Source organism: Macaca fascicularis, chromosome 20 (assembly GCF_037993035.2).
Source record: "Macaca fascicularis isolate 582-1 chromosome 20, T2T-MFA8v1.1".
NCBI lineage: Eukaryota > Metazoa > Chordata > Mammalia > Primates > Cercopithecidae > Macaca > Macaca fascicularis.
This window is the reverse complement of record NC_088394.1, coordinates 28,356,850-28,381,413: the sequence shown is the minus strand read 5'-3', so window position 1 is coordinate 28,381,413 and position 24,564 is coordinate 28,356,850. Positions and strand designations below refer to the sequence as shown.

The following is a 24,564-nucleotide window of genomic DNA, read 5'->3' as shown; positions in this document are numbered from 1 at the left end:
GCTGGGATTACAGATGTGAGCCACCAAGCCCAGCCAAAGTAATTTATTAATTCTGATAATTTTTCTCTCCCTCCCTCCCTCCCTCCCTCTCTCTCTCTCTCTCTCCCCCTCTCTCCCTCCCTTCCTTCCTTCATTTTGTTTTGGTTTTTGAGATGGAGTCTTGCTCTATCGCCTAGGCTGGAGTGCAGTGGCATGATTTCGGCTCACTCAACCTCCTCCTCCCAGGTTCAAGTGATTCTCCTGCCTCAGCCACCCGAATACACGGGATTACAGGCGTGTGCCACCACACTCGTTTTTGTTTGTTTGTTTGTTTTTAAGACGGAGTCTTGCTCTGTCACCCTGGCTGGAGTGCAGTGGCCTGAGGTTACAGGCGTGAGCCACCGCGCCGAGCCTACACACTCAGTTTTTGTTTTTGTTTTTGTTTTTGTTTTTTCTTAATTAGCTGGGCCTGGTTGGGTATGGTGGCTCACGTCTGTAATCCCAGCACTTTGGGAGGCCGAGGCTGGCGGATCAACTGAGTTCGGGAGTTAGAGACCAGCCTGACCAACATGCAGAAACCCCGTCTCTAAAAATACAAAATTAGCCGGGCGTGGTGGCGCAAGCCTGTAATCCCAGCTACTCCAGAGGCTGAGGCAGGAGAATGGCTTGAACCCGAGAGGTGGAGGTTGCTGTGAGCCAAGATCGCACCATTGCACTCCAGCCTAGGCAACAAGAGCGAAACTCCGTCTCAAAAAAAAAAAAAAAAATTAACTGTGCCTGTAGTCCTAGCTACTGTGGAGGGTGAGGTAGGAGGATTGGTTGAGCCCAGTTCAAGGATGCAGTGAGCTATGATTGCACCATTGTACTCCAGTCTGGGCAACAGAGTGAGACACTACCTTAAAAAAAAAAAAAGGCCAGGCGTGGTGGCTCATGCCTGTAATCCCAGCACTTTGGGAGGCCGAGACAGGTGGATCACGAGGTCAGGAGATCGAGACCATCCTGGCTAACATGGTGAAACCCCGTCTCTACTAAAAATACAAAAAACTAGCCGGACGTGGTGGTGGGCACCTGTAGTCCCAGCTACTTGGGAGGCTTAGGCAGGAGAATGGCGTGAACCCTGGAGGCGGAGCTTGTGGTGAGCCTAAACGACGCCACTGCACTCCAGCCTGGGCGACAAAGCGAGATTCCGTCTCAAAAAAAAAAAAAAGAAAAGTACAGTTCAGTGGTTTTTAGTATATTCACAAAGTTGTGCAACCATTGCCACTATCCAGAACATTTTAATCAACTCAAAAAGAAACTCTATGCCCAATAGTCACTGCCAATTCCCTCTAACCCTGCCAACCACTAATCCACTCTCTTAACACCCCTCCCCTTTTTTTTTTAAGAGACGGGGGTCTCATTATGTTGCCTAGGCTGGCTTCAAACTCCTGGGCTCAAATGATCGTCTTACCTCAACCTCCCAACTGGCTGGCACATGCCACCACTTCTGACTTTTTTTTTTGAGACAGAATCTCATTCTGTTCACCCAGGCTGGAGTGCAGTGATGGTGTGATTTTGTCTGACTGCAACCTTGACCTCCCTGGTTCAAGCGATTCTCATGCCTCAGCCTCCTAAGTAGCTGGGATTATAGGCATGCACCACCACGCCTGGCTAATTTTTTTTTTTTTTTTTTTTGAGACGGAGTCTCACGCTGTTGCCCAGGCTGGAGTGCAGTGGCGCGATCTCGGCTCACTGCAAGCTCCGCCTCCCGGGTTCCCGCCATTCTCCTGCCTCAGCCTCCTGAGTAGCTGGGACTACAGGCGCCCGCCACCGCGCCCGGCTAATTTTTTGTATTTTTAGTAGAGACGGGGTTTCACTGTGGTCTCGATCTCCTGACCTTGTGATCCGCCCGCCTCGGCCTCCCACAGTGCTGGGATTACAGGCTTGAGCCACCGCGCCCGGCCTTCCTGGCTAATTTTTGTATTTTTAGTAGAGATGGGGTTTCTCTGTGTTGGTCAGGCTGGTCTCAAATTCCCGACCTCAGATAATCCTCCCACCTGGCCTCCAAAGTGCTGGGATTACAGGTGTGAGTCACTGCACCTCGCCTAATTCTTGTATTTTTAGTAGAGACTAGGTTTCTCCATGTTGGTTTTTAAGATGGAGTCTTGCTCTGTCGCCTAGGCTGGAGTGCAGTGGCATGATTTCGACTCACTCAACCTCTTCCTCCCAGATTCAAGCGATTCTCCTGCCTCAACTACTCGAGTAGATGGGATTACAGGCGTGTGCCACCACACTTATTTTTTTTCTTTTTTTTTTTTTTTTTTTAAGACGGAGTCTCTGTCACCCCGGCTGCAGTGCCCAGACTGTTGTTGGGCCCAGCCTAGGATGGTCGTGATCCTGTTGCCCAGACTGGTCTCAAACGCCTTGGCTCAATGATCAACCCACCTTGGCTTTCCAAAGTGCAGGGATTACAGGTGTGAGCCACTGCACTCGGTCTATTTTTTTTTTGTAAAGACAAGGGTCTTGCTACATTGCCCAGGCTGGTCTTGAACTCTTATCTTGGACTCCCAGAGTGCCAGGATTACAAGCATGAGCCACCACACCTAGATGCTCGCTACTTTAAGATATTCACTTTATCACTAGTTTTGAGCAATTTGATTATGATGTGCCTTGGTGTAGTATCTTGTGTTAGAGAATTGTTGAGCTTCTTGGATGTGTAGATTTATGATTTTCATCAGATTTGGAAACTGTTAAGCTATTAGTCCTTAAGGTATATTTTCTATGCCCCTCTCTCTCTCTCCTTTCCTTCAACTCCAATTACTCACGTATTAGCCTGCTTAAAGTTATTCCACAGCTCACTGCTGTGGTTTTCTTTTTATTTTCCAGACAGGGTCTCGCTCTGTCACCCAGGCTGGAGTGCAGTGGCACAATCATAGCTCACTGCAACCTTTGCCTCCTAGGCTCAAGAAACCCTCCCATCTCAGCCTCTTGAGTAGCTGGGACTACGGGTGCACACCACCACACCTGGCTGATTTTTTCTTTTTTGTAGATGTGGGGTCTCGCTGTGTTGCCCAGCTTGGTCTCAAATTCCTGGCCTCAAGTGATCGTCATGCATTGACCTCCCAGAGTGTTGGGATTACAGGCGTGAGCTACTGTGCCCAGCCATGCTTTTCATTCTTTAAAATTGTTTTTTCGGCCTGGCCCTGTGGCTCACGCCTGTAATCCCCACTCTTAAGAAAAGATTACCAGACAGGCAAAGAGGTAGAAAATGTGATTATATTAAGAAGTTAAACCAATCTCATCTTTTGGGTTAAAAAGAATTTTTTTGACATTGAAGTTCACCTTCATATTCTAATTTTTAAAAAGCATTCTACAAATTTTAATCATGTACAATTATGGGGTACGCCATGCTGTTATGATATATAGATACAGCATAGAGTAATTGAATCAAGCTATTTAACATGTTTATCATCTTAAATACTCATCATTTTTCCTGTCTAGCTGAAACTTTGTACGCTTTGACCAAAGTCACTCCATTTCCTCCCCAACTCCAGTTTCTACTAACTACCATTCTACTCTGCTAGTTCAATTATTTCAGATTACACATTTAAGTGAGAACATGCCGGAATGCGGTATTTGTCTTTCTAGGCCTGGTTTATTTCACTCAGCCTAATGTCCTCCAGTTTCATCCATGTAGTTGCAAATCACAGGATTTGCTTCTTACTTCTTTTTAAAGTTGAATGGTATTCTATTCAAATGTGTATACATACACATTTTCTTTATCATCTCCTCTTTTTTTTTGAGACAGAGTCTCGCTCTGTCGCCCAGGCTGGAGTGCAGTGACTCGATCTTGGCTCACTGCAACCTCCGCCCCCCTGGGTTCAAGCAGTTCTCGTGCCTCAGCCTCCCGAGTAGCTGGAATTACAGGTGTGCACCGTACCACACCCAGCTAATTTTTATATTTTTATTGGAGACAGAGTTTCACCCTGTTGGCCAGACTGGTCTCAAACTCCTGACCTCAGGTGATCTGCCTGCCTCAGCCTCCCAAAGTGCTGGGATTACACGCGTGAACAACCACGTCCAGCCTCTTTTTTGTTTGTTTTTTGTTTTCGAGATGGAGTCTCACTCTGTCAGCCAGGCTGGAGTGCAGTGGCGCAATCTCAGCTCACTGCAGCCTCTGCCTCACAGGTTCAAGTGATTCTCGTGCCTCTACCTTCCGAGTAACTGGGATTACAGGCGCCTGTCACCATACACAGCTAATTTTTGTATTTTTAGTAGAGATGGGGGTTTCACCATGTTGGTCAGGCTGGTCTCAAACTCCTTACCTCAAGTGATCTGCCTACTTTGGTCTCCCAAAGTGTTGGGATTACAGGCATGAGCCCCAGCGCCTGGCCACATTTTCTTTATCCTTTCATCTGCTGATGGATGCTTAGGTTGATTTCGTGATTTGCCCGTTGTAAATAACATTGCAGTGAACCTGGAAGTGCAGATATCTCTGACACACTGATTTTTCAATTCCTTTGGATATATACCCAGAAGTAGGATTGCTGGATCATTTGGTAAGTCTATTTTTAGTTTTTAGTATTTTGTTTTGGTTTGGTTTGGTTTTTTTTTTTTGAAATGGGTCTGGCTCTATTGCCCAGGCTGGAGTGCAGTGGCACTATCTTGGCTTACTGCAAACCTCCATTTCTACTCTTCAAGCAGTCCTCCCACCTCAGTCTCCTGAGTAGCTGGGACAATGGTGCGTGCCACCATGCCTAGCTAATTTTTGTATTTTTTGTAGAGACGGGGGTTTTACCATGTTGCCCAGGCTGGTCTCAAACTGCGGGGCTCAAGTGATCTGCCCACTTCAGCCTCCCAAAGTGCTGAGATTACAGATGCAAGCCACCACATGCAGCCTATATTTTGAGGAACTTCCATATAATTTTCCAGAATGACTGTACTAATTTACATTCCCATGAACAGTGGGTAAGTGTTCCCTTTTCTCCATATCTTCACCAACACCAACAGGTGATATCTCATCGTGCTTTTAATTTGCATTTTCCTGGTGGTTAGTGCTGTTGAACATTTTTTCATATATTTGTTGGCCATTTCTGTGTCCTTTTTTTTTAATATCTATTTAGGTCCTTTGCCCATTTTTAAATCAGCCTATTTGTGTTTTTCACTCTGAGTTTTTTGAGTTTCTTATATATTTTGGGTATTAACACCTTATTGGATGTATTGCTTACGAATGTTTTCTCCCAATCTGTAAGTTATCACTTCATTCTGTTAATTTTTTCCTTATGCCTGGTAATCCTTGATTGCTTATCAGACATTGTAAATTTTACCTTGTAGAACACCAAATATTTGTGTAATCTTTATGATTTGTTAGACAGGTCCAGACCAATGCTCAGTGTAAGCTTAATTTTTTTTTTTTTTTTAGATAGAGTCTTGCTGTTGCCCAGGCTGCAGTGCAGTTGTGTCATTTCGGTGCGCTGCAGCCTCCGCCTCTGGGGTTCAAGTGATTCTCCTGCCTCAGCCTCCTGAGTAGCTGGGACTAGAGGCACACAGCACCATACCCGGCTAATTTTTGTATTTTTAGTAGAGAGTGGGTTTCACCACGTTGGCCAGGCTACTCTTGAACTCCTGGCCTCAAGTGATCTACCCACCTTGGCTTCCCACACTGTGATTACAGGCGTGAACCACCGTGCCTGCCCGGCCTTTTTAAGAGATATGGTCTTGCTGTGTTGCCTGGGCTCGTCTCAAAGTCCTGGCCTCAAGTGATCCACCCTTTCAGCCTCCCACAGTGCTGGGATTACAGGCATGAGCCACTGCGCCGGAAGTCTAGGTTTAATTATTCCCCAGTACTGAGACAAGACCTTCCTGAGCGCTCCACCCCATGCCTAGCGAATGATCAGTTTTTCCAGCTGGCTGGTGGTAAGAGGTCCTGGCCCTGCCTTGTGTGAATCTTGGGCATTGTTTCCTCAAATCCTTTCAGCTGGTTCTTTCCCTGGCCTTGGAGAGTTTCTTCACACACATGCTGATTAGTTCTTTGCTGAATCCTCTGAAGTTCTCTGGGGTTCTCTGTGCAGCTCTGTCTTGTAGGTGTTCCATTATCTAAGCTGTAGCTGCTGTGGTCTCGTTGGACTCAGCCACTCCATTTCCTCCACTTTGCGAATTATCTGGGCTCCAATCCACCTCCCCCTTGCCCTGTCCCACACTTTGGAAACGCTCTCGAAGCAGTAAGCCACGCAGTCCTAAAAGCACTGTTGATGTCTTTTCTCTCTAGGATTTCATCGCTATTGTTACTTTCTCTCATTGCTTGATGTTCAGCATTTTGAACACCGTTGTTGCATGTATTGGGTCTGTTTTTCTCACTGTGGTGGTGATGATGGTTTCAGACAGGTGGGCAGACCCAGCCCCTGTGACTCCATCTTGGCTGGAAGCAGGAAAGATCGGTGGTTTCAAAGCTCCTCAGGTGATTCCAGGGTCTGCTGAGGTGAGGACCACTTGCAGAGACTCCTCTGCTTGAAATATCTCTCAATCAAATGGAATCTTCTATCGTTGTTCCCTCCCCTTCATTTTCTCTGTTCTCTCTTTCTGAGTTTTGTCTTTGTTTTGAATTTTTGAGACAAGGTCATGCTATGTTGCCCGGGGTGGAGTGCAGTGGTCCCATCACGGCTCACTGTAGCCTCAACCTCCCAGGCTGGAACAGTCCTCCTGCCCCAGCCTCCTGAGTAGCTGGGACCACAGGCACGTGCCATGACATCCAGCTATGTTCTTTCTTTCTGGAACTTCTGTTAAACAAATATGGATTGAATTGATCCTCCATCTCTTTTCTTTCATATTTTCCTTTTTTTTTTTTTTTTTTTTTTTTTTTTTGGCATTTTGCTCTACATCCTGAGAGGTATTTCAAAATTTTTCTACCCATAACTTCCTTTGATTACTTTTTTATTTAACTTAATGAATTAATTTTTGAGACAAGGTCTCACTCTTTCACCCAGGCTGGAGTGCAGTGGTGCAATCTCAGTTCACTGCAGACTCGACCTCCTGGGCTCAAGCGATCCTCCTACCTCAGCCTCCCTAGTAGCTGGGAGTACAGATGCACTCCACCATGCCCAGCTAATTATTTTATTTTTTGTAGAGATGGGGTTTTGCCATGTTGTCCAGGCTGTGATGGATTTTTTAATTTGGCCAGTCATATTTGTAACGTCCAGAACTTTGTCTTGTTCTCCAATTGCAGCATCTTCCCGGAATCCTCTTCTTGGTTTGTGGTGCATTATCTTATTCATTCCTTTCCTCCAGGGCTAGTGTTCTGCTATTCTTCTTTCTTTCTTTTTTTTTTTTTTTTTTTTTGAGACGGAGTCTCGCTCTGTTGCCCAGGCTGGAGCACAGTGGTGTGATCTCGGCTCACCGCAAACTCTGCCTCCTGGGTTCACACCATTCTCCTGCCTCAGCCTCCCGAGTAGCTGGGACTACAGGCGCCCACCACCACGCCCAGCTAATTTTTTTGTATTTTCATTAAAGATGGGGTTTCACCATGTTAGCCAGGATGGTCTTGATCTCCTGACCTCGTGATCCGCCTGCCTTGGCCTCCCAAAGTGTTGGGATTACAGGCTGCAGCCAAGTGATCGTGGCTCACTGCAACCTCTGCCTCCTGGGTTCAAGCAATTTTTGTGCCTCAGCCTCCTGAGCAGCTGGGATTACAGTCACGTGCCACCATGCCCAGCTAATTTTGTATTTTTACTAGAGATGGGGTTTCACCATGTTGGCCAGGCTGGTCTCAAATTCCTGACCTCAGGTGATCTGCCCGCCTCAACCTCCCAAAGTGCGGGCATTACAGGTGTAAGCCACTGCACCCAACCATCTGCTATTAATCTTACTCCTCTCTGGTGGCACTGAAATGAAGAGGAGACCCAAGTGGATCTCCCTGGCAGCCGGGCGGGTCTGGTTCCCCAGGAGGCCTGTTCCTGAACTGGCTGCAAGCTCCATGGGCAGGTCTGTTAATTGGTTAAAATGCTTCATTCAGATAGGTAGGTTTTGTTCCTTTCTCCCCCCGGCCCCGGGGGGACATTTGGGAATGTCGGGAGATATTTTTGGTTATGGCAGCTAGGGGGATTCTTCTGACACCTAGTGGGTGGAGGCCAGAAATGCTACTAAGTATCCTGGGACATGCAGGAGAGCCTCTTACGATTGAGAATCAGCTGTCCCAACATGTTAATAGCACGTAGGTTGGAGACACCCTGTATTAAAGCCATCTGAGTACAGGCTCCCCAGCTGTCACCACCAAAGGCCAAGATAAGGAGGGTCCCTCCACAGCCACTTCAGGAAACTTCCAAGGCAGCTTGTTCAATTGTGTTTATTTTATTTTATTTATTTTTTTGAGACGGAGTCTTGCTGTGTTGCCCAGGCTGGAATGCAACCTCTGCCTCCCAGGTTCAAATGATTCTCATGCCTCAGCCTCCCAAGCAGCTGGGATTACAGGCGCCTGCCACCACACCCAGCTAATTTTTGTATTTTTTTGTAGAGAAGGGGTTTCATCATGTTGCCCAGGTTGGTCTTGAACGCCATGACTGCCCCCAGTTGTGTTTAGAAGACATCTCCAGCAGGCCGGGTGTGGTGGCTCATGCCTGTAATCCCAGTACTTTGGGAGGCTGAGGTGGGTGGATCAGGAGGTCAAGAGTTTGAGACCAGTCTGGCTAACACGGTGAAACCTCATCTCTACTAAAAATACAAAAAGTTGGCCAGGCATGGTGGCACACGCCTGTAGTCCCAGCTACTCAGGAGGCTGAGGCAGGAGAATCACTTGAACCCAAGAGGTGGAGGTTGCAGTGAGCCAAGATCACACCACTGCACTCCAGCCTGGGCAACAGAGCGAGACTCCATCTCAAAATAAATAAATAAATGAATAAAATAGGCCGGGTGCGGTAGCTCACACCTGTAATCCCAGCACTTTGGGAGGCCGAGGTGGGCGGATCGTGAGGTCAGGAGATAGAGACCATCTTGGCTAACACGGTGAAACCCCATCTCTACTAAAAATACAAAAAAATTAGCCAGGCGTGGTGGCAGGCGGAGCTTGCAGTGAGCCGAGATTGTGCCACTGCACTCCAGCCTGGGCGACAGAGCGAGACTCAGTCTCAAAAAAAAATAAATAAATAAATAAATAAATAAATAAAATATAAAAAAATAAAAATACACATAAAAATACAAAAATTAGCCAGGCAAGGTGGTGAGCACTTGTAATCCCAGCTACTCAGGAGGCTAAGGTAGGAGAATCGCTTGAACCTGGGAGGTGGAGGTTGCAGTGAGCCGAGATTGCGCCACTGCACTCCAGCCTGGGTAACAGAGCAAGACTCCGTCTCAAAAAAAGAAAGACACCTCCAGCTGACAGATCATGAGCCACATGTAGCCACATGAGGCCCAGGCTTGTCTTGTTTGGCTTTTATAGGTAGATAGATTTATATATATATATATATATAGAGAGAGAGAGAGATTTATATATATTTAGTTTTTAATTTGTTCTGGGCCAGGCGTGTAATCCCAATAGTTTGTGCAGCTGAGATTGGAGGATCGCTTGATCCCAGGAGTTCACGACCAACCTGTGTGACATAGTGAGACACTCATCTCTACAAAAAATTAAAAATTATTGGGGCATGGTGGCGTGCACCTGTGGTCCCAGCTGAGATGGAAGAATTGCTTGAGCACACGAGGTCAAGGCTGCAGTGAGCCAAGATCGCACCACTGCACTCCAGCCTGGGCGACAGAGCAAGATCCTGTCTCAAAACAGAAACAAAAACAAAAGTCAAACTACAATGTGAATGCAAGTTTTCTCAGAAAATACATCCTTTATTATTTTGATCTTTGAATTTTCCATCAGTATCTACCACAGAATGTTCCCTTTCCAAATTACAACTAATTTATAACTTGGTAAGGAACACTCTGGGACAAGTTCTTTTTTTTTCTTTCTTTTTTCCAACTCCGGATACAGATTGACAGATAGCAGTCTTGAGAGCTTGTTGGGAGGGTCTAGCAGGGGAGCACAGCTACTTGTATGCCCTTGACAGAAGACTGGTCCTCGTCTATCGGGGATGGTTGTCCTCTTCGACTGCGCACACCGCTTCGGGAGGTTGCACATGGAGTGGTGAGGGAGGAAGGGGACACCCACCTAGCCAGCCAGGTCAGCTGAATCAACCCTGGCAATCAATGGGGTAACAGATGTTGCAGCCAGATTGCCCTCACATCCAGGAAGCAGTCTTTAGTGAAGTGCTAACATTGTTCAACAGAGAAACACCCAATAGCTGGGTTGGAGGTAGGCAGAGAAAGGGAAGTCATAAAACTCACCAAAGATTTGGCTAACATCAAATCAAAAGGAGTATTCTCATTTTACTTAAAATGCCCACATTTGTTTTTGTTTTGTTTTGTTTTGAGACAGAATTTCACTCTTGTTGCCCAAGCTGGAGTACAATGGTGCGATCTTGGCTCACTGCAACCTCCGCCTGCCCAGTTGAAGTGATTCTCCTGCCTCAGCCTCCTGAGTAGCTGGGATTATAGGTGTGCCCCACCATGCCCGGCTAATTTTTTGTATTTTTAGTAGAGATGGGGTTTCACCATGTTGGCCAGGTTGGTCTTAAACTCCTGACCTCAGGTGATCTACTTGCCTCCGCCTCCCAAAGTGCTGGGATTACAGGCGTGAGCCACCGCACCCGGCCCCACATTTGTTTTTATGATAGAATATTTTCATAATTTATTATATCACTAAGTCGTGTTTTAGATTTTTCAGTTTCAAGTTTGGTTTCTAAAATAAATGAGTACAAACGACAAGCTCAGTTTCTCCTGAAACTCTCACAGCCTGCTTCTGACGTCAGATGTGTGTGGGTTGCACACTGCATTAGTCCATTCTCACACTGCTATAAAGAAATACCTGAGACTGGGTAATTTATAAAGAAAAGAGGTTTAATTGGCTCACGGTTCTGCAGGTTGTAAAGGAAGCATCTGCTCAGCTTCCAGGGAGGCCTCAGGAAACTTACAGTTATGCACTCCAGCCTGGGTGACAGAGCGAGACTCTGTCTCAAAACAACAACAACAAAGGAAACCAAAGTGATCCACCCACCTTGGACTCCCAAAGTGCTGGGATTATGCCCTGCCTTTTTTTTTTTTTTTCCAGACAGGATCTCTCTCTGTTACGCAGGCTGCAGTGAAATGGTGTGATAATGTGATCACAGCTTACTGCATCCTTGACCCCCCAGCCTCAAGTGTTCCTTCCACCTCAGCCTCCTGAGTGGCTGGGACTACAGGTGCATGCCATCATGGCTGGCTAATTTTTGTTTTTTTCTTTTTTTAGAGATGGGGTTTTGCCATGTTGTCCAGGTTGGTCTCAAACTCCTGGTCTCAAGTGATCCTCCTGCCTCGGCCTTCCAAAGTGCTGAGCTTACAGGCTATGAGCCTCTGTGCCTGGCCCCTAAACTTTTTCCAACCCACCATTCCACCATGCTCCATGTATCAGCTCTCCACACTTTATGACTTCATTGCGTTAGTCATTGTTCTGCTATTTGCAGCCTAGGGCATTCATAATGACACAGGGTCCACATTAGACTTTACAGATAGCCTCATTTTCTACTAGTTTTGACGAAGAGGAAGACAGCCCTAGAAAGTGACAGCTAGGTTGAGACCTAAAGAGTAAGAATTAGCCAAGACAAAGTAGTGGGAGGGAGGAAGATGGATGTTCCAAAAGGAAGAGAGTGTTTGTTGAAATGATCAGGAGCTGGAAAATCTTTTAAGTATTTTTCTTTTCTTTAGCGGTGAGTTCTCTGTCACCCACACTGGAGTGTAGTGGTATGATCATAGCTCAGTGTAGCCTTGAACTCCTGACCTCAAGGGATCCTCCTCTTCAGCCTCCTGGAATTACAGGCATGAGCCATCATGCTTGGCTAATTTATTTTTAATTTTTTTTTTTGTATAGACCTGACCAGATGTGGGGCTCATACCTGTAATTCCAGCATTTTGGGAGGCCTAGACGGGTGGACCACCTGAGGTCAGGAGTTGGAGACCAGCCTGGCCAACATGGAGAAACCCTGTCTGTACTAAAAATACAAAAATTTGCTGGGTGTGCTAGTGCACACCTGTAATTCCAGCTATTTGGGAGGCTGAAGCAGGAGAATCACTTGAACTCGGGATGTGGAGGCTGCAGTGAGCCAAGATTGCACCACTGCACTCCAGCCTGGGTGACAGACCAAGACTCTGTCTCAAAAAATAAAAATTAAAATAAATAAAATAAATAAATATCAATTTTTTGTAGAGACCAGGTCTCGCTACGTTGCCTAGGCTGGTCTCGAACTCCTGGCCTCAAGCAATCCTCCCACCTCAGCCTCCCAAGTATCTGGGATTACAGGTGCGAGCCACACATCCGACCCTTCTAAGCGTTTTTTTTTTTTTGAGGCTTACTCCAGGTGCAATGTGGAAAATGGAGACAGGGACCATTTGAGTGTACTTTAGGAGCAATGAGTGGAGCAGAACCAGGATGGGAGAAGTAAGCATAAGGAGAAGCAGGCAGAAGTCAGGGGTATTTGGAGGTGCTGACAGGGGCAGAAAGGAGCCGAGGAGAAAGGAGAGGATCAGGCTTGGTGGGGGTGGTCACGCATCCTAAGATAATTTTGAGGTCTTCACAGGGGGATATTGAGGCGGCTGTTAGAGAGATAGGGTTTGAAGTCAGGAGACAGACATAGGTTAAGATGTAGGTGTGGGTTTATGTTACAGAGACCCAGGACGACAGTGATTTATACAAAAGAAAGCGTTAGTTCTCTGTTGTGTAATTACACTGAGGCAGGCAGTTCAGGGCTGCTGTGCTGGCCACAGGGATTCAGGCTCCTTCCATCTCCTGGCTCAGCCAACCCTGGGATGTTGCCCTTGTCCACGATATCTCACCATCATGTCTGGATTCTAAATAGCAGGAGACAGAAAGAGGAGTGGGGAAGAGGGGCCAGAACCAGTCATATGGATGCCCTTAGCCACAAGGGGATCTGGGAAATGCAGCTTTTCCTCTGGGTGGCCACAAGCCCAGTTAAAAATAATGGTGCTGGCACTGTGCATGGCACACAGCTGGAATCCTAGCACTTTGGGAGGCTGAGGCAGGTGGATCACTTGAGCCCAGGAGCTCAACACCAGCCTGGCCAACATAGTGGGACCCCATCTCTACAAGAAATACAAAAATTAGCCAGGTGTTGTGGCACATGTCTGTAGTCCCAGCTACTTGGAAGGCTGACACGGGAGGATTACCTGAACCTGAGGAGGTGGAGGCTGCAGTGAGCTGTGATTGCACCACCGCACTCGTCTCGGCAACAGAGCAAGACTCTGTCTCAAAAAAGAAAGAAACAAAGAAGAGGTTGTATTAGTCTATTCTGATGCTATTCATAAAGACATACCCGAGACTGTGTAATTCATAAAGGAAAGAGGTTTAATTGACTCACAATTAAGTATGGCTGGGGAGGCATCAGGGAACTTACACAGTCATGGCAGAAGGGGAAGCAAACACATCCTTCTTCATATGGCGGCAGCAAGGAAAAGTGCTGAGCAAAAGGGGGAAAAGCCCCTTATAAAGCCATCAGATCTTGTGACAACTCTCACTATCACGAGAACAGCATGGAAGTAACCGCACCCATGATTCAATTGCCTCCTACAACACGTGGGGATTACAGGAACTACAATTCAAGATGAGATTTGGGTGGGGACACAGCCAAACCGTATCAGAGGCAGTGCTGTTCCTTTAAAATAATGGGAGAATAGATCTAGGAGGAGCACATCTGCCACCGTTGGAGATGGAGACATGGGGATCATCAGGGTATGAGATAGCAATTGGGGCCAGGTGCAGTGGCTCACACCTGTAATCCCAGCACTTTGGGAGGCTGAGGTGGGTGGATCACTTGAGGTCAGGAGTTCGAGACCAGCCTGACCAACACGGTGCAACCCCATCTCTAGTTAAAAAATACAAAATTAGGCTGGGCGCAGTGGCTCACGCCTGAAATCCCAGCACTTTGGAAGGACGAGGCGGGCGGATCACCTGAGGTCCAGAGTTCAAGACCAATCTGGCCAACATGGTGAAACCCTGTCTCTACTAAAAATATAAAAATAACACGGGCATGGTGGTGGACGCCTGTAATCCCAGCTACTTGGGAGGCTGAGGCAGGAAAATTGCTCAAACCTGGGAGGTGGAGGTTGCAATGAGCTGAGATCATGCCATTGCACACCAGCTCGGGCGACAAGAGGGAGACTCCATCTCAAAAAAAAAAAAAAAAAGCTGGATATAGTGATGTGCGCCTGTAACCCCAGATACTTGGGAGGCTGAGGCAGGAGAATTGCTTGAGCCCAGGAGGCGGAGGTTGCAGTGAGCTGAGATCATGCCATTGTGCTCCAGCTTTGGCAGCAAGAGTGAACTCCATCTCAAAAAAAAAAAAAAGAGAGATAGCAATTGGAGCCTTGGGCCTGGTTGAAATTTCCCAGAAGGAGTGCAGAGGGAGGGGAGCAGCAGCTCAGGACTGACCTCTGAGAAGGCAGGCTGCCAGCAAAGAGAGTCAGGGAGGACGGCTGGGGAGCCGGGAGGGAAAGCAGGTGTGTGTAAAGCCACAGAGCCATGGGGAGAGAACGTTTCCAGAAGCGTCCAATGCTGTCTGCAGGAGGCTTGAAAGTGTCCTTTGATTAAAATAGGAGGTCATGATTTTAATGGCAGTCGTTTCTGTAGAGTGCTGGAAGCCCACGGAAGCCTACAACCAGTTGCAGAGAGAGGGGAAGATGAGAAAGTGTAGACTGCTGGGACAGATGGCTCTTCCCAGACATTTGGCTGTGAAGGAGGTGAGAGGTCGTGCTGTGTGTGAGGGGTAGGGAATGAGTTGTTGGAGCTGGACACAGTGGCTCACCCCTGTAATCCCAGCACTTTGGGAGGCTGAGGAGGGAGGATCACTTGAGGCTAGGCAACATAGTGAGACCCTATGCCTACAAAAGTCAAAATACCAGCTGGATCTGGTGGCATGTACCTGTAACCAGGTACTTGGGAGGCCAAGGCAAAGATGGCTTGAGCCTAGGAGGTTGAGGCTGCAGTGAGCCGTGACTACACCACTGCACTCCAGGCTGGGTGACAGCGTGAGACCCCATCTCTGAAAAAAAAAAAAAAGAGTTGTTTGTTGGCTGGTTGTTTTAAGGTGGGAGAGATGTAAACTTATTTATATGGGGAAATAGCCTTTTCGGTGATATTGTGAATGGAATAACCTGACAAGCATGTCCTCAACACTATGCATCTAGAAGCGCTGCATAAAACCAAACAAACATCCTTTAAAATGTGCAGCTTAGTTGCAAGAAAGAAAGGGAAATCCCCATGAGGCATGAAGAGGAAATCAAACACTAGAGCTGTGCAAGCAGCTGGGTGGCTGTGATCTTGGCATTGAAGGGCCTAGGGCTTTACACCTACCTAGAGATTGGAGATGAGGCCTTGTCTGGGGAACTGAAAACATAGACACTAATAGAAAGCTTGTACCCTTAAGGGGTGACATCATTTTTTTTTTTTTTTTTTTTTTTTTTTTGAGATGGAGTCTCGCTCTGTCGCCCGGGCTGGAGTGCAGTGGCCGGATCTCAGCTCACTGCAAGCTCCGCCTCCTGGGTTCCCGCCATTCTCCTGCCTCAGCCTCCCGAGTAGCTGGGACTACAGGCGCCCGCCAACTCACCCGGCTAGTTTTTTGTATTTTTTAGTAGAGACGGGGTTTCACCATGTTAGCCAGAATGGTCTCGATCTCCTGACCTCGTGATCCACCCGTCTCGGCCTCCCAAAGTGCTGGGATTACAGGCATGAGCCACCGTGCCCGGCAGGGGTGACATCCTTGATGAAAGAGTAAACTAGGAAAAAAATCTGCCTCCAGTTCAGGAAGCATAAAAGGACCTTGTCTGTTTCACTCTGAGATTTGGTGACAACTCTTTTGAGAATTCATAACCAAAGGCTTGGCCTCACTTGGATTTGGGGTTCAAGTTTACATCATCTGCATGGTCTGGGAAGCCCAAATGTCAACAAATAATATAGTCCAGGCCAGGTGTGGTGGCTCGTGCCTATAATCCTAGCACTTTGGGAGGCTGAGGCGGGTGGGTCACCTGAGGTCAGGAGTTCAAGACCAGCCTGGCCAACATGGTGAAACTACATATCTACTAAAAATACAAAAATTAGCTGGGCATGTTGGCGGGCACCTGTAATCCCAGCTACTCAAGAGACTGAGGCAGGAGAACTGATTGACCCTGGGAGATGGAGGTTGCAGAGAGCTGAGATTATACCACTGCACTCCAGCCTAAGCAATAGAGCGAGACTCTGTCTCAAAAAAATTAAAAAATACATAATAATAAGAAGAATAATGCAGTCCAGGGTTGGTAACACCCATGAAGAGCTCTTGGCAGAAGCAGATATGAAACCTCTTCGAACCTTGGCGGGCATGTGCGTTCCCACTGATAACGCCCTGCTGAAGCTGAATTCACAGCTCAAAATTACAAAACATAAGAGGAAACAATCTTCATGAATGACAGTAAGCAGACACAGCATATAGCAGGATTAGCTCCGATTCCAAAACTCCAGAGAATAGCATTATTTGGTAAAGAACCATACAGCAAGTGTAGTTTAAATTTCTAAAGATATAAAAGAAGGCATCGATATGAGAAAGAAATAAGATGGTGTTAAAAATAAGTGGGATTCTGGTCAATGAATACGTCTAAAAAAAGTGACAGGAGAGGTTTAAAATAGAAAGAAGAAAGAGTAAAACGAATGCATCTGTTAATCTATGAACTTATTCATTCCCCGTTCATTAGGCTCCTATTATGTTTTAGACCATGTTCTGGGTCTGGAAATATAAAGATGACTCTGCAGATAGCAAGTTAGAATCTGCCTCAGGAAGATCTCATGCACAAATCCATGTATCGATGCATCCATTATCTATCCATCCACTCATCCATCCATCCATTTATCCATCCATCCACCCATCCATCCATTCATCCATCTATTTATCCATCCATCCATCCGTCCATTTATTCATCCATCCATCCATCTATTCATCCATCTATCTAGTCATCCATCCATTAATTTATTTATCCATCCATCCAACCATCTTTCATTTTACTCATTGTGGGGGAAAGAGAGATCAGACTGTTACTGTGTCTATGTAGAAAGAAGAAGACGTAAGAAACTCCATTTTGTTCTGTACTAGGAAAAATTCTTCTGCCTTGAGATGCTGTTAATCTGTAGCCCTAGCCCCAACCCTGTGCTCACAGAAACATGTGCTGTGTTGACTCGAGGTTTAATGGATTTAGGGCTGTGCAGGACATGCTTTGTTAAAAATGTGTTTGCAGGCAGTATGCTTTGTAAAAATCATTGCCATTCTCCTGTCTCAAGTACCCAAGGACACAATGCACTGCGGAAGGCCACAGGGACCTCTGCCCAAGAAAGCCTGGGTATTGCCCAAGGTTTCTCCCTACTGAGGCAGCCTGAGATATGGCCTCGTGGGAAGGGAAAGATCTGATTGTTCCCCAGCCTGACACCTGTAAAGGGTCTGTGCTGAGGAGAATTAGTGAAAGAGGAAGGCCTCTTTGCAGTTGAGATAAGAGGAAGGCATCTGTCTCCTGCTCGTTCCTGGGAATGGAATGTCTCCATGTAAGACCCGATTGTACATTCTATTTACTGAGATAGGAGAAAGCCGCCTTATGGCTGGAGGTGAGACATGCTGGCGGCAATACTGCTTTTTACTGCACTGAGATGTTTGTGTAAAGTCAAACGTAAATCTGGCCTAAGTGCAAATCAAGGCACAGCACCTTTCCTTAAACTTGTTTATGGCACAGAGGCCTTTGCTCACGTGTTTTCCTGCTGACCCTCTCCCCACCATTACCCTATAGTCCTGCCATATCCCCCTCACTGAGATAGTAGAGATAGTGATCAATAAATACTAAGGGAACTCAGAGACCAGTGCCGGCGCGGGTCCTCCGTATGCTGAGCACCGGTTCCCTGGGCCCAGTGTTCTCTCTCTATACTTTGTCTCTGTGTCTTATTTCTTTTCTCAGTCTCTTATCCCACCTGATGAGAAATACCCACAGGTATGGAGGGGCTGGCCCCCTTCACTCATCCTCAAATGTCACAGCTAGAAAAGTCCCAATAGAACATCTTGTTCAACTTTCAGCTCTCTTTTTGTACATGAAAAAAGCACATGAGGCCCCATAATACAAAACTCTCATTTCTGAAGTCTCTAAGTGAATAAAGTGATGGAGCCAGATCATGAACCGGGGCCTTGTCCCTGTATTTCTTCCACACTGCAGTGCCTTTCCGGAGCCCATAGCATGGAAGCATCTAACCTCTGAACTCCTGCCTCTATTTTCTGTTTCTCTGAGGTCTCTTCACTCCTCGTGGGCAGAGTCCCTACAACCCAGTGCTGTCAGCTGATGGTGATGATAAGGGATGTTGTTACCCAGCTCATGAGTGATAGAGATGGGACAGGGCCCTGGTCTCTACCTGGTGTCAGTTTTGTGTCCATATCTTAGCTCACCCCTACCTTTGTCCCCCACTCTGCTGCTAGAGACTGTGAGCTCCTTGAGGGCAGGGCCCAGGTCTGATTCCTCCCCTCCCAGTGCCCAGCTCAGAAACAGTGCTTAGGATGCTGGCCAGTGAGTACAGCTGGGGGAAGAGGCTGGACTAGGCTTTCAGTCCCTCTGCCTGGGGCTTCTGGCTGCTCCATCAACTTCCAACATCCCAAAAATCAGAGAGGAGGTCAAGGGATTGGATGAGAGGCTCCAAGCGCTCCTTAGCCCGCTGTGCAGGAAGAAGCGAGTGTTTCCTGGCTATGGGTGAACTTCCTGGCCAACATTAAACAATACAGCATCCCGCCCCCTGTGCGGGGCTGTCTGTCTCCCTCGGCGCTTCCAGAAGGTCTCAGTGTGGTGCTAGAGTATCTAACACTTCCTGATTTGCAGATCATCATTCCCTTTTCTTGTTAACAAAGAGCAGTGCCGGGCGCAGTGGCTCATGCCTGTAATTCCCACACTTTGGCAGGCTGAGGCAGGCAGATCACCTCAGGTCGGGAGTTCGAGACCAGCCTGGTCAGCATGGTGAAACCCTGTCTCTACTAAAAATACAAACATTAGGCTGGGCGCGGTGGCTCACGCCTGTAATCCCAGCACTTTGGGAGGCCGAGACGGGCGGATCACAAGGTCAGGAGATCGAGACCATCCTGGCTAACACGGTGAAACCCCGTCTCTACTAAAAAATACAAAAACCTAGCCGGGCGAGGTGGCGGGCGTCTGTAGTCCCAGCTACTCGGGAGGCTGAGGCAGGAGAATGGCGTGAACCCGGGAGGCGGAGCTTGCAGTGAGCTGAGATCTGGCCACTGCACTCCAGTCTGGGCAACAAAGCGAGACTCTGTCTCAACAAACAAACAAACAAACAAACAAACAAACAAACATTAGCCGGGCGTGGTGGCAGGCGCCTGTAATCCCAGCTACTCAGGAAGCTGAGGCAGGAGAATCAATTGAACCTGGGAGGCGGAGGTTGCAGTGAGCAGAGATCATGCCATTGTACCCCAGCCTGGGCAACAGAGCGAGACTCCATCTCAAAACAAAACAAAACACAACACAACAAACAAAAAAAACACAGCTGAGTTTTAGGTCAATGCTTCCATCAGGGAACAGAATTTAGATCTTAACAATTTTGTTTACATTATATTTATTTTCATCTTTTACCTTCTATTGATGGCAAATGAGACTGATTTTTCATTTACAGAAGTGATACAAAAAAAGAGTCCTGTCACAATAATTTTAATAAGTGAATAATGAGCCAATTTAGAGAAAAATATAAAGCAAATAATAGTACAGGTGGTAAACTAATATGGCAAAATTACTAATATTCAAGGCTGAAGTTTGGCCGGGCATGGTGGCTCATGTAATCCCAACACTCTGGGACTTGGGGATGAGTGGCTCTCTTGAGCCCAGGAATTCAAGACCAGCCTGGGCAACACAGCAAGACCCCATCTCTAAAAAAAAAAAAAAAAATAGCCAGGTGTGGTGGTACATGCCTGTAGTTACACCCACTGGGGAGACTGAGGTGGGAGGATCACTGAAGCCCAGGAGTTCAAGGTTGCAGTGAGCTGAGATTGTGCCACTGTATTCCAGCCTGGGCAACAGAGTAAGACCCTGTTTCAAAAAAAAAAAAAAAAGTGGCCGGGTGCAGTGCTCATGCCTGTAATCCTAGCGTTTTGGGAGGCTAAGGCTGCTGGATCACTTGAGCCTAGGAGTTGGAAACCTGCCCGGGAAGTATGGTGAGACCCTGTCTCTACAAAAAAATCCAAACATTAGCTGGGCGTGGTGGTATGTACCTGTAGTCCCAGCTATTCTAGAGGTTGAGGTGGGAGGATTGCTTGAGCCTAGGAGATCCAGGCTGCAGTGAGTTGAGATTGCATCACTGCAGTCCAGCCTGGGTGACAGAGTTGAGATTCTGTCTCAAAAAAAAAAAAAAAAAAAAAAGTGAAGTTTGAAAAATTAGACCTCCAGGGAAATGGAAACTACATCTGCTGCTCACCCACCTGCCTCTCCTAAAGGGAAGATCGGGTACTTGGGGTCCCATTTCTATGGGGTGGAGCATTATAAGTAAGCCTAGCTTGTGGCAAATCTGTCTCTCTGGACACTCCAGCAAGCTGGAAGGGACGATGATCAGAGGGCACAGTTTGGGAGCTGCCCTGCTCTGGGACTCCTCTCCACATTGGATGAAACTCAGTTCTCCCTGGCCATGGCGTTCCTCACCATGGAGTGGTGAGGGTCCTAAGCTGAGGCGTGTGCAGATGGAGGAGGAGGGGCAGGGAGCCTGTGGATTTTCTCTGACTCCAGGTCCCCACTCCAGGAAGACAGCGCCGCTCCAGCTTGGCCCAGCACAGTTCCTCCTTGCATTTTGGGGGTCAAAGCCGCAGTTCATTTGAAACAAAATGCTCCTCTGCCTGGTCTGGTCCTCTCTTTGTGTATTTTCCTAGAGGACCTCACAGTGGGTGAGTGGCCAAGGAGAACAGGATTTGTGCCTCTGGGAAACTGGATTCCTGTCATCTCCTGCCAGCTGTCATCACCACACCGAGGCTGTTCAGCACCGCGGGACCCTTTCTCTTTGGTATTGGTGGCTTCGGTAAATACTGAGGGAAGGTGGAGGTGGTGGTCGATGCCTTTTCCTGCCTATCTGGTACCTTGGGTTCTTTATCTTGATGCGATCTTGAAGGCTTCTGGCCTGGTGTTGGCTCCACCCCCAGGTCTCTGAACCACAGCCGAGGCAGCTGAGCAGAGGCACTGCTCGGCTTCCCCTAGTCCACACAGCCTGGCCACCACCCCGAACTGGGGAGGGGGACTCTAGTGGAGGGGGCCTGGGAGGGGCATCTTCCCTGGGGCAGTCTCAGTCCTAATGCTGGACGCTGGGGTCCCTGGTCCCACTGAGGCAGGGCCTTCCTCACGGGTCTCTGGGGAACCCTGGGAATTCAGAACCCCACACTGGTCCGGCCTTCACGCCTCCAGAAAGCTGAGATCTGCTCCAAAGTGACCCGTGGCTGGAGGCCCCACTCGGGATCCGGGCTCCGTGGCCGCTGCCTCCTGGCCTGGGGGCTCCCAAACTGGGCTCTGGCCTCTGGCCTCTGCTCGGGTTCAGCCCAGCTCACCAGGCCCGTGCCGGGGGGCCTCCCCTCCCAGGGCTGGGGCCCCCAGAAGGTGCTCCGGGCTGGGACCTCCGGTGGAGTCTGGGGGCCCAAGGAGCTGGGAGCAGAATTTGGGGCTGAGGGGGCATATGGGGCAGTTGCTTGGGCCTCCAAGACGCCCACTGGGGTGGGAGGCTCAGGGGCCCGGTCTGTCAGCAGGGGGACCGCAGATCCGTACCAGTCCTCAGAGCGCTCTCGGGGGGTGCCCATGGGCTCAATCCACAGCTCTCCTCCTGGGCGCCACACCAGGGTGGGTGCATGGTGGCTGGGGTCTGGGCGGAGAGCCCGGCGGAACAGGCGTTCAGCCAACACAGCGGTGGTGAGGATGAAGAGCGCAGCCAGGGTGGCCAGGGCCAGCATGATGGGGATGCAGGGCCCACAGGGCAGTGAGGGCCATGGGGCTGCCTCCCACGTGGGGGGCCCCTCCATGCGCCCAGAGGGCGGCTCTGGAGTCGACGGCATCTGGAAGACATGGGGCGAGAAGAGAAAGTAAATGAGGCAGAGGGGGCACAACAAAGATGAGAGAGAGGCAGCAGGTGTCCAGGAAAGCCTGGGAGAGGGGCTGGGCTCGGGGGCTCATGCCTGGAATCCTAGCACTTTGAGAGGCCGAGGCAGGATGATCGCTTGAGCCCAGGAGTTCAAGACCAGCCTGGACACACAGTGAAACCTCATCGCTATAAATAATTTAAAAACTAGCTGGGCATGGTGGCTCACACCTGTAGTCCCAGCTACACAGGAAGCTGAGGTGGGAGGATTACTTGAGCCCAGGAGTTCGAGGCTGCAGTGAGCCCAGATTGCACCACTGTCCTCCAGCCTGGGTGACAGAGCAAGACCCTTTCTCAAAAAAGAAAAAGAACATTCTGGAGAGACAGAGGAGCAAGGGGGACCAGAAAGGGTAAGCGTGAGCCAGGTGGGGCGGGAGGACAGGCTGCCTACCTATGCGCACAGCCAGGCCCTCTTCCCCAGCTCTCCAGGCCTTTCCAGAAGCCCCATTTCCCTCCCGGACCCCAGGGTGCCTCAGACCAGAAAGGTCTTGAGGGCCTCTTTCCTCCCCACTCGGCCCCCTCAAGTCTTGCTTAGGCCTAGAGAGGAAGTGGTGGGTGAAGAAATGAGAACCTCCCCTCCGACCGGCTCCCCTGTGTGTGTCTCCCCTACCGCCTCCCACCGGCCACCTCTGCTGGCCCCTTGGGGCTCCTTCGCCCCTTACCAGTCTCCTTGGACTTGATCTTGTTCTCATAGACTCCGTGGAATCGCGGAATCTGCTGCCGGGCCAGGCCAGGCCTCCGGAGGCGCCTCTGCACCCCTCCCAGGTTCCCCAGCTTTGCCCAGGCTCTGGCCTGTCTCTCTCTCTTGTTCGTCTCTGCACACCTCTCTCTGTCCCCCACATCCTCCATCTGCAGGGGCCTCCTGCACCCCTCAACTCACCTTGGGTCAGTCCCTGGGCGCCTCTCCCTCCTAGAGCCACTCTTCCTGGTGCCGGACTAAGAGATGCAGGCTCGGAAGGTGCAGGGCAGTCCGCCTTTCAGACATAGAGGCCGGGCCTCGGATGAAGGCGGAAGGGAGGGCACCGCCTGTTGCTGGGCAACTGTGCCCCAACTCGCCTGCCCCCGGGGAGTGTTTGTTTCCAAAGCAACCCAAGGGGATGTGGTCACTGCGGTGAGGAGGCTTTTCCTGGGGTAAGGTGGGGCTGGAATGGGCAATGGCTCTGTTGAACTTAGTGTCACCCCATAGCCAGGCCCTGGGCCCCAGAACATTCACCCAGAAGCTGAGAAAGAGGACGCAGGGGCCAGGCACAGTGGCTCACCCCTGTAATCCCAGCATTTTGAGAGGTCAAGGTGGGCAGGTCACCTGAGGTCAGGAGTTCGAGACCAGCCTGCCAACATGGCGAAACCCCATCTCTACTGAAAAATACAAAAATTAGCCGGATGTGGTGATGGGCACCTGTAATCCCAGCTGCTCGGGAGGCTGAGGCAGGGAGAATCACTTGAACCTGGGACTCAGAGGTTGCAGTGAGCTGAGATCGTGCCACCACACTCCAGCCTGGTTGACAGAGCGAGACTCCATCTTAAAAAGAAAGAAAAAGAGGCCGGGCGCGGTGGCTCAACCCTGTAATCCCAGCACTTTGGGAGGCCGAGATGGGCGGATCACGAGGTCAGGAGATCGAGACCATCCTGGCTAACACGGTGAAACCCCGTCTCTACTAAAAAATACAAAAAACTAGCCGGGCGCGGTGGCGGGCGCCTGTAGTCCCAACTACTCGGGAGGCTGAGGCAGGAGAATGGCGTGAACCCGGGAGGCGGAGCTTGCAGTGAGCTGAGATCCGGCCACTGCACTCCAGCCTGGGCGGCAGAGCGAGACTCCGTCTCAAAAAAAAAAAAAAAAAAAAAAGAAAGAAAAAGAAATAGGACACAAGTAATCTAGCCCGTACATTCCTAGAGAACCATGGTGCCTCCCCCTGCTCCTCCTGGGAGGATGCCCCACCCCATCCTGCCTTGTCCTATCCACGGTGCCTCCCCAGATCTGCTCCTGCCATCCAGCCCCCACAGGCACCCCCTGCTTGACCAACTTGCTTCACACTTTTTTTTTTAAATTTTTTTTTTTTTTGATAGGGATGGGCTCCCGCTATGTTGCCCAAGCTGGTCTCAAGCTCCTGGCCTCAGGATATCCTCCTGCCTCCGTCTCCCAAAGTGCTGCGATTATAGGTGTGAGCTACCACACTGGCTCCTGCCTCATACTTTTAATTAACATAAGTCTCTCTCTCTTCAGACCATTTAGCCCCCATTCTGGTTGGAAAATATCAGTGAGGTGAGGCTTGGGTAACAAAAATGTCAGGCCTCTGGGAGGAGTCCAGGGTATAAAAACAGGCGTGGGCTTGTTTCCAAAACACTGACTAGCCTCATGTCTGTCC

At 49.0% G+C, this 24,564-nt stretch overlaps 2 protein-coding genes across 3 annotated transcripts in view; one reads left to right on the top strand and one right to left on the bottom strand.

Annotated features, from left to right (window-relative positions):
- Window positions 1–19,640: 19,640 nt before the first annotated feature.
- Window positions 19,641–23,204, bottom strand: C20H16orf54 (chromosome 20 C16orf54 homolog). Its single transcript, XM_005591576.5, has 2 exons — window positions 23,082–23,204; window positions 19,641–22,118 (listed from the first exon to the last, which is right to left on the bottom strand). Exon 2 carries the CDS (start codon window positions 22,116–22,118, stop codon window positions 21,444–21,446), a length of 675 nt encoding a protein of 224 aa, XP_005591633.3. The 5' UTR covers window positions 23,082–23,204; the 3' UTR covers window positions 19,641–21,443.
- Window positions 20,970–24,564, top strand: part of ZG16 (zymogen granule protein 16) — a 34,992-nt gene continuing 31,397 nt past the window's right edge. Inside the window, exon 1 of one of the 2 annotated variants that reach the window (XM_045382909.3) lies at window positions 20,970–21,100. The gene's annotated coding sequence lies outside the window, so the exon portion shown is untranslated. Of the gene's footprint in view, window positions 21,101–22,412; window positions 22,552–24,564 lie in introns of those variants that run through there. The other variant, XM_065537306.2, reaches the window with a different exon arrangement.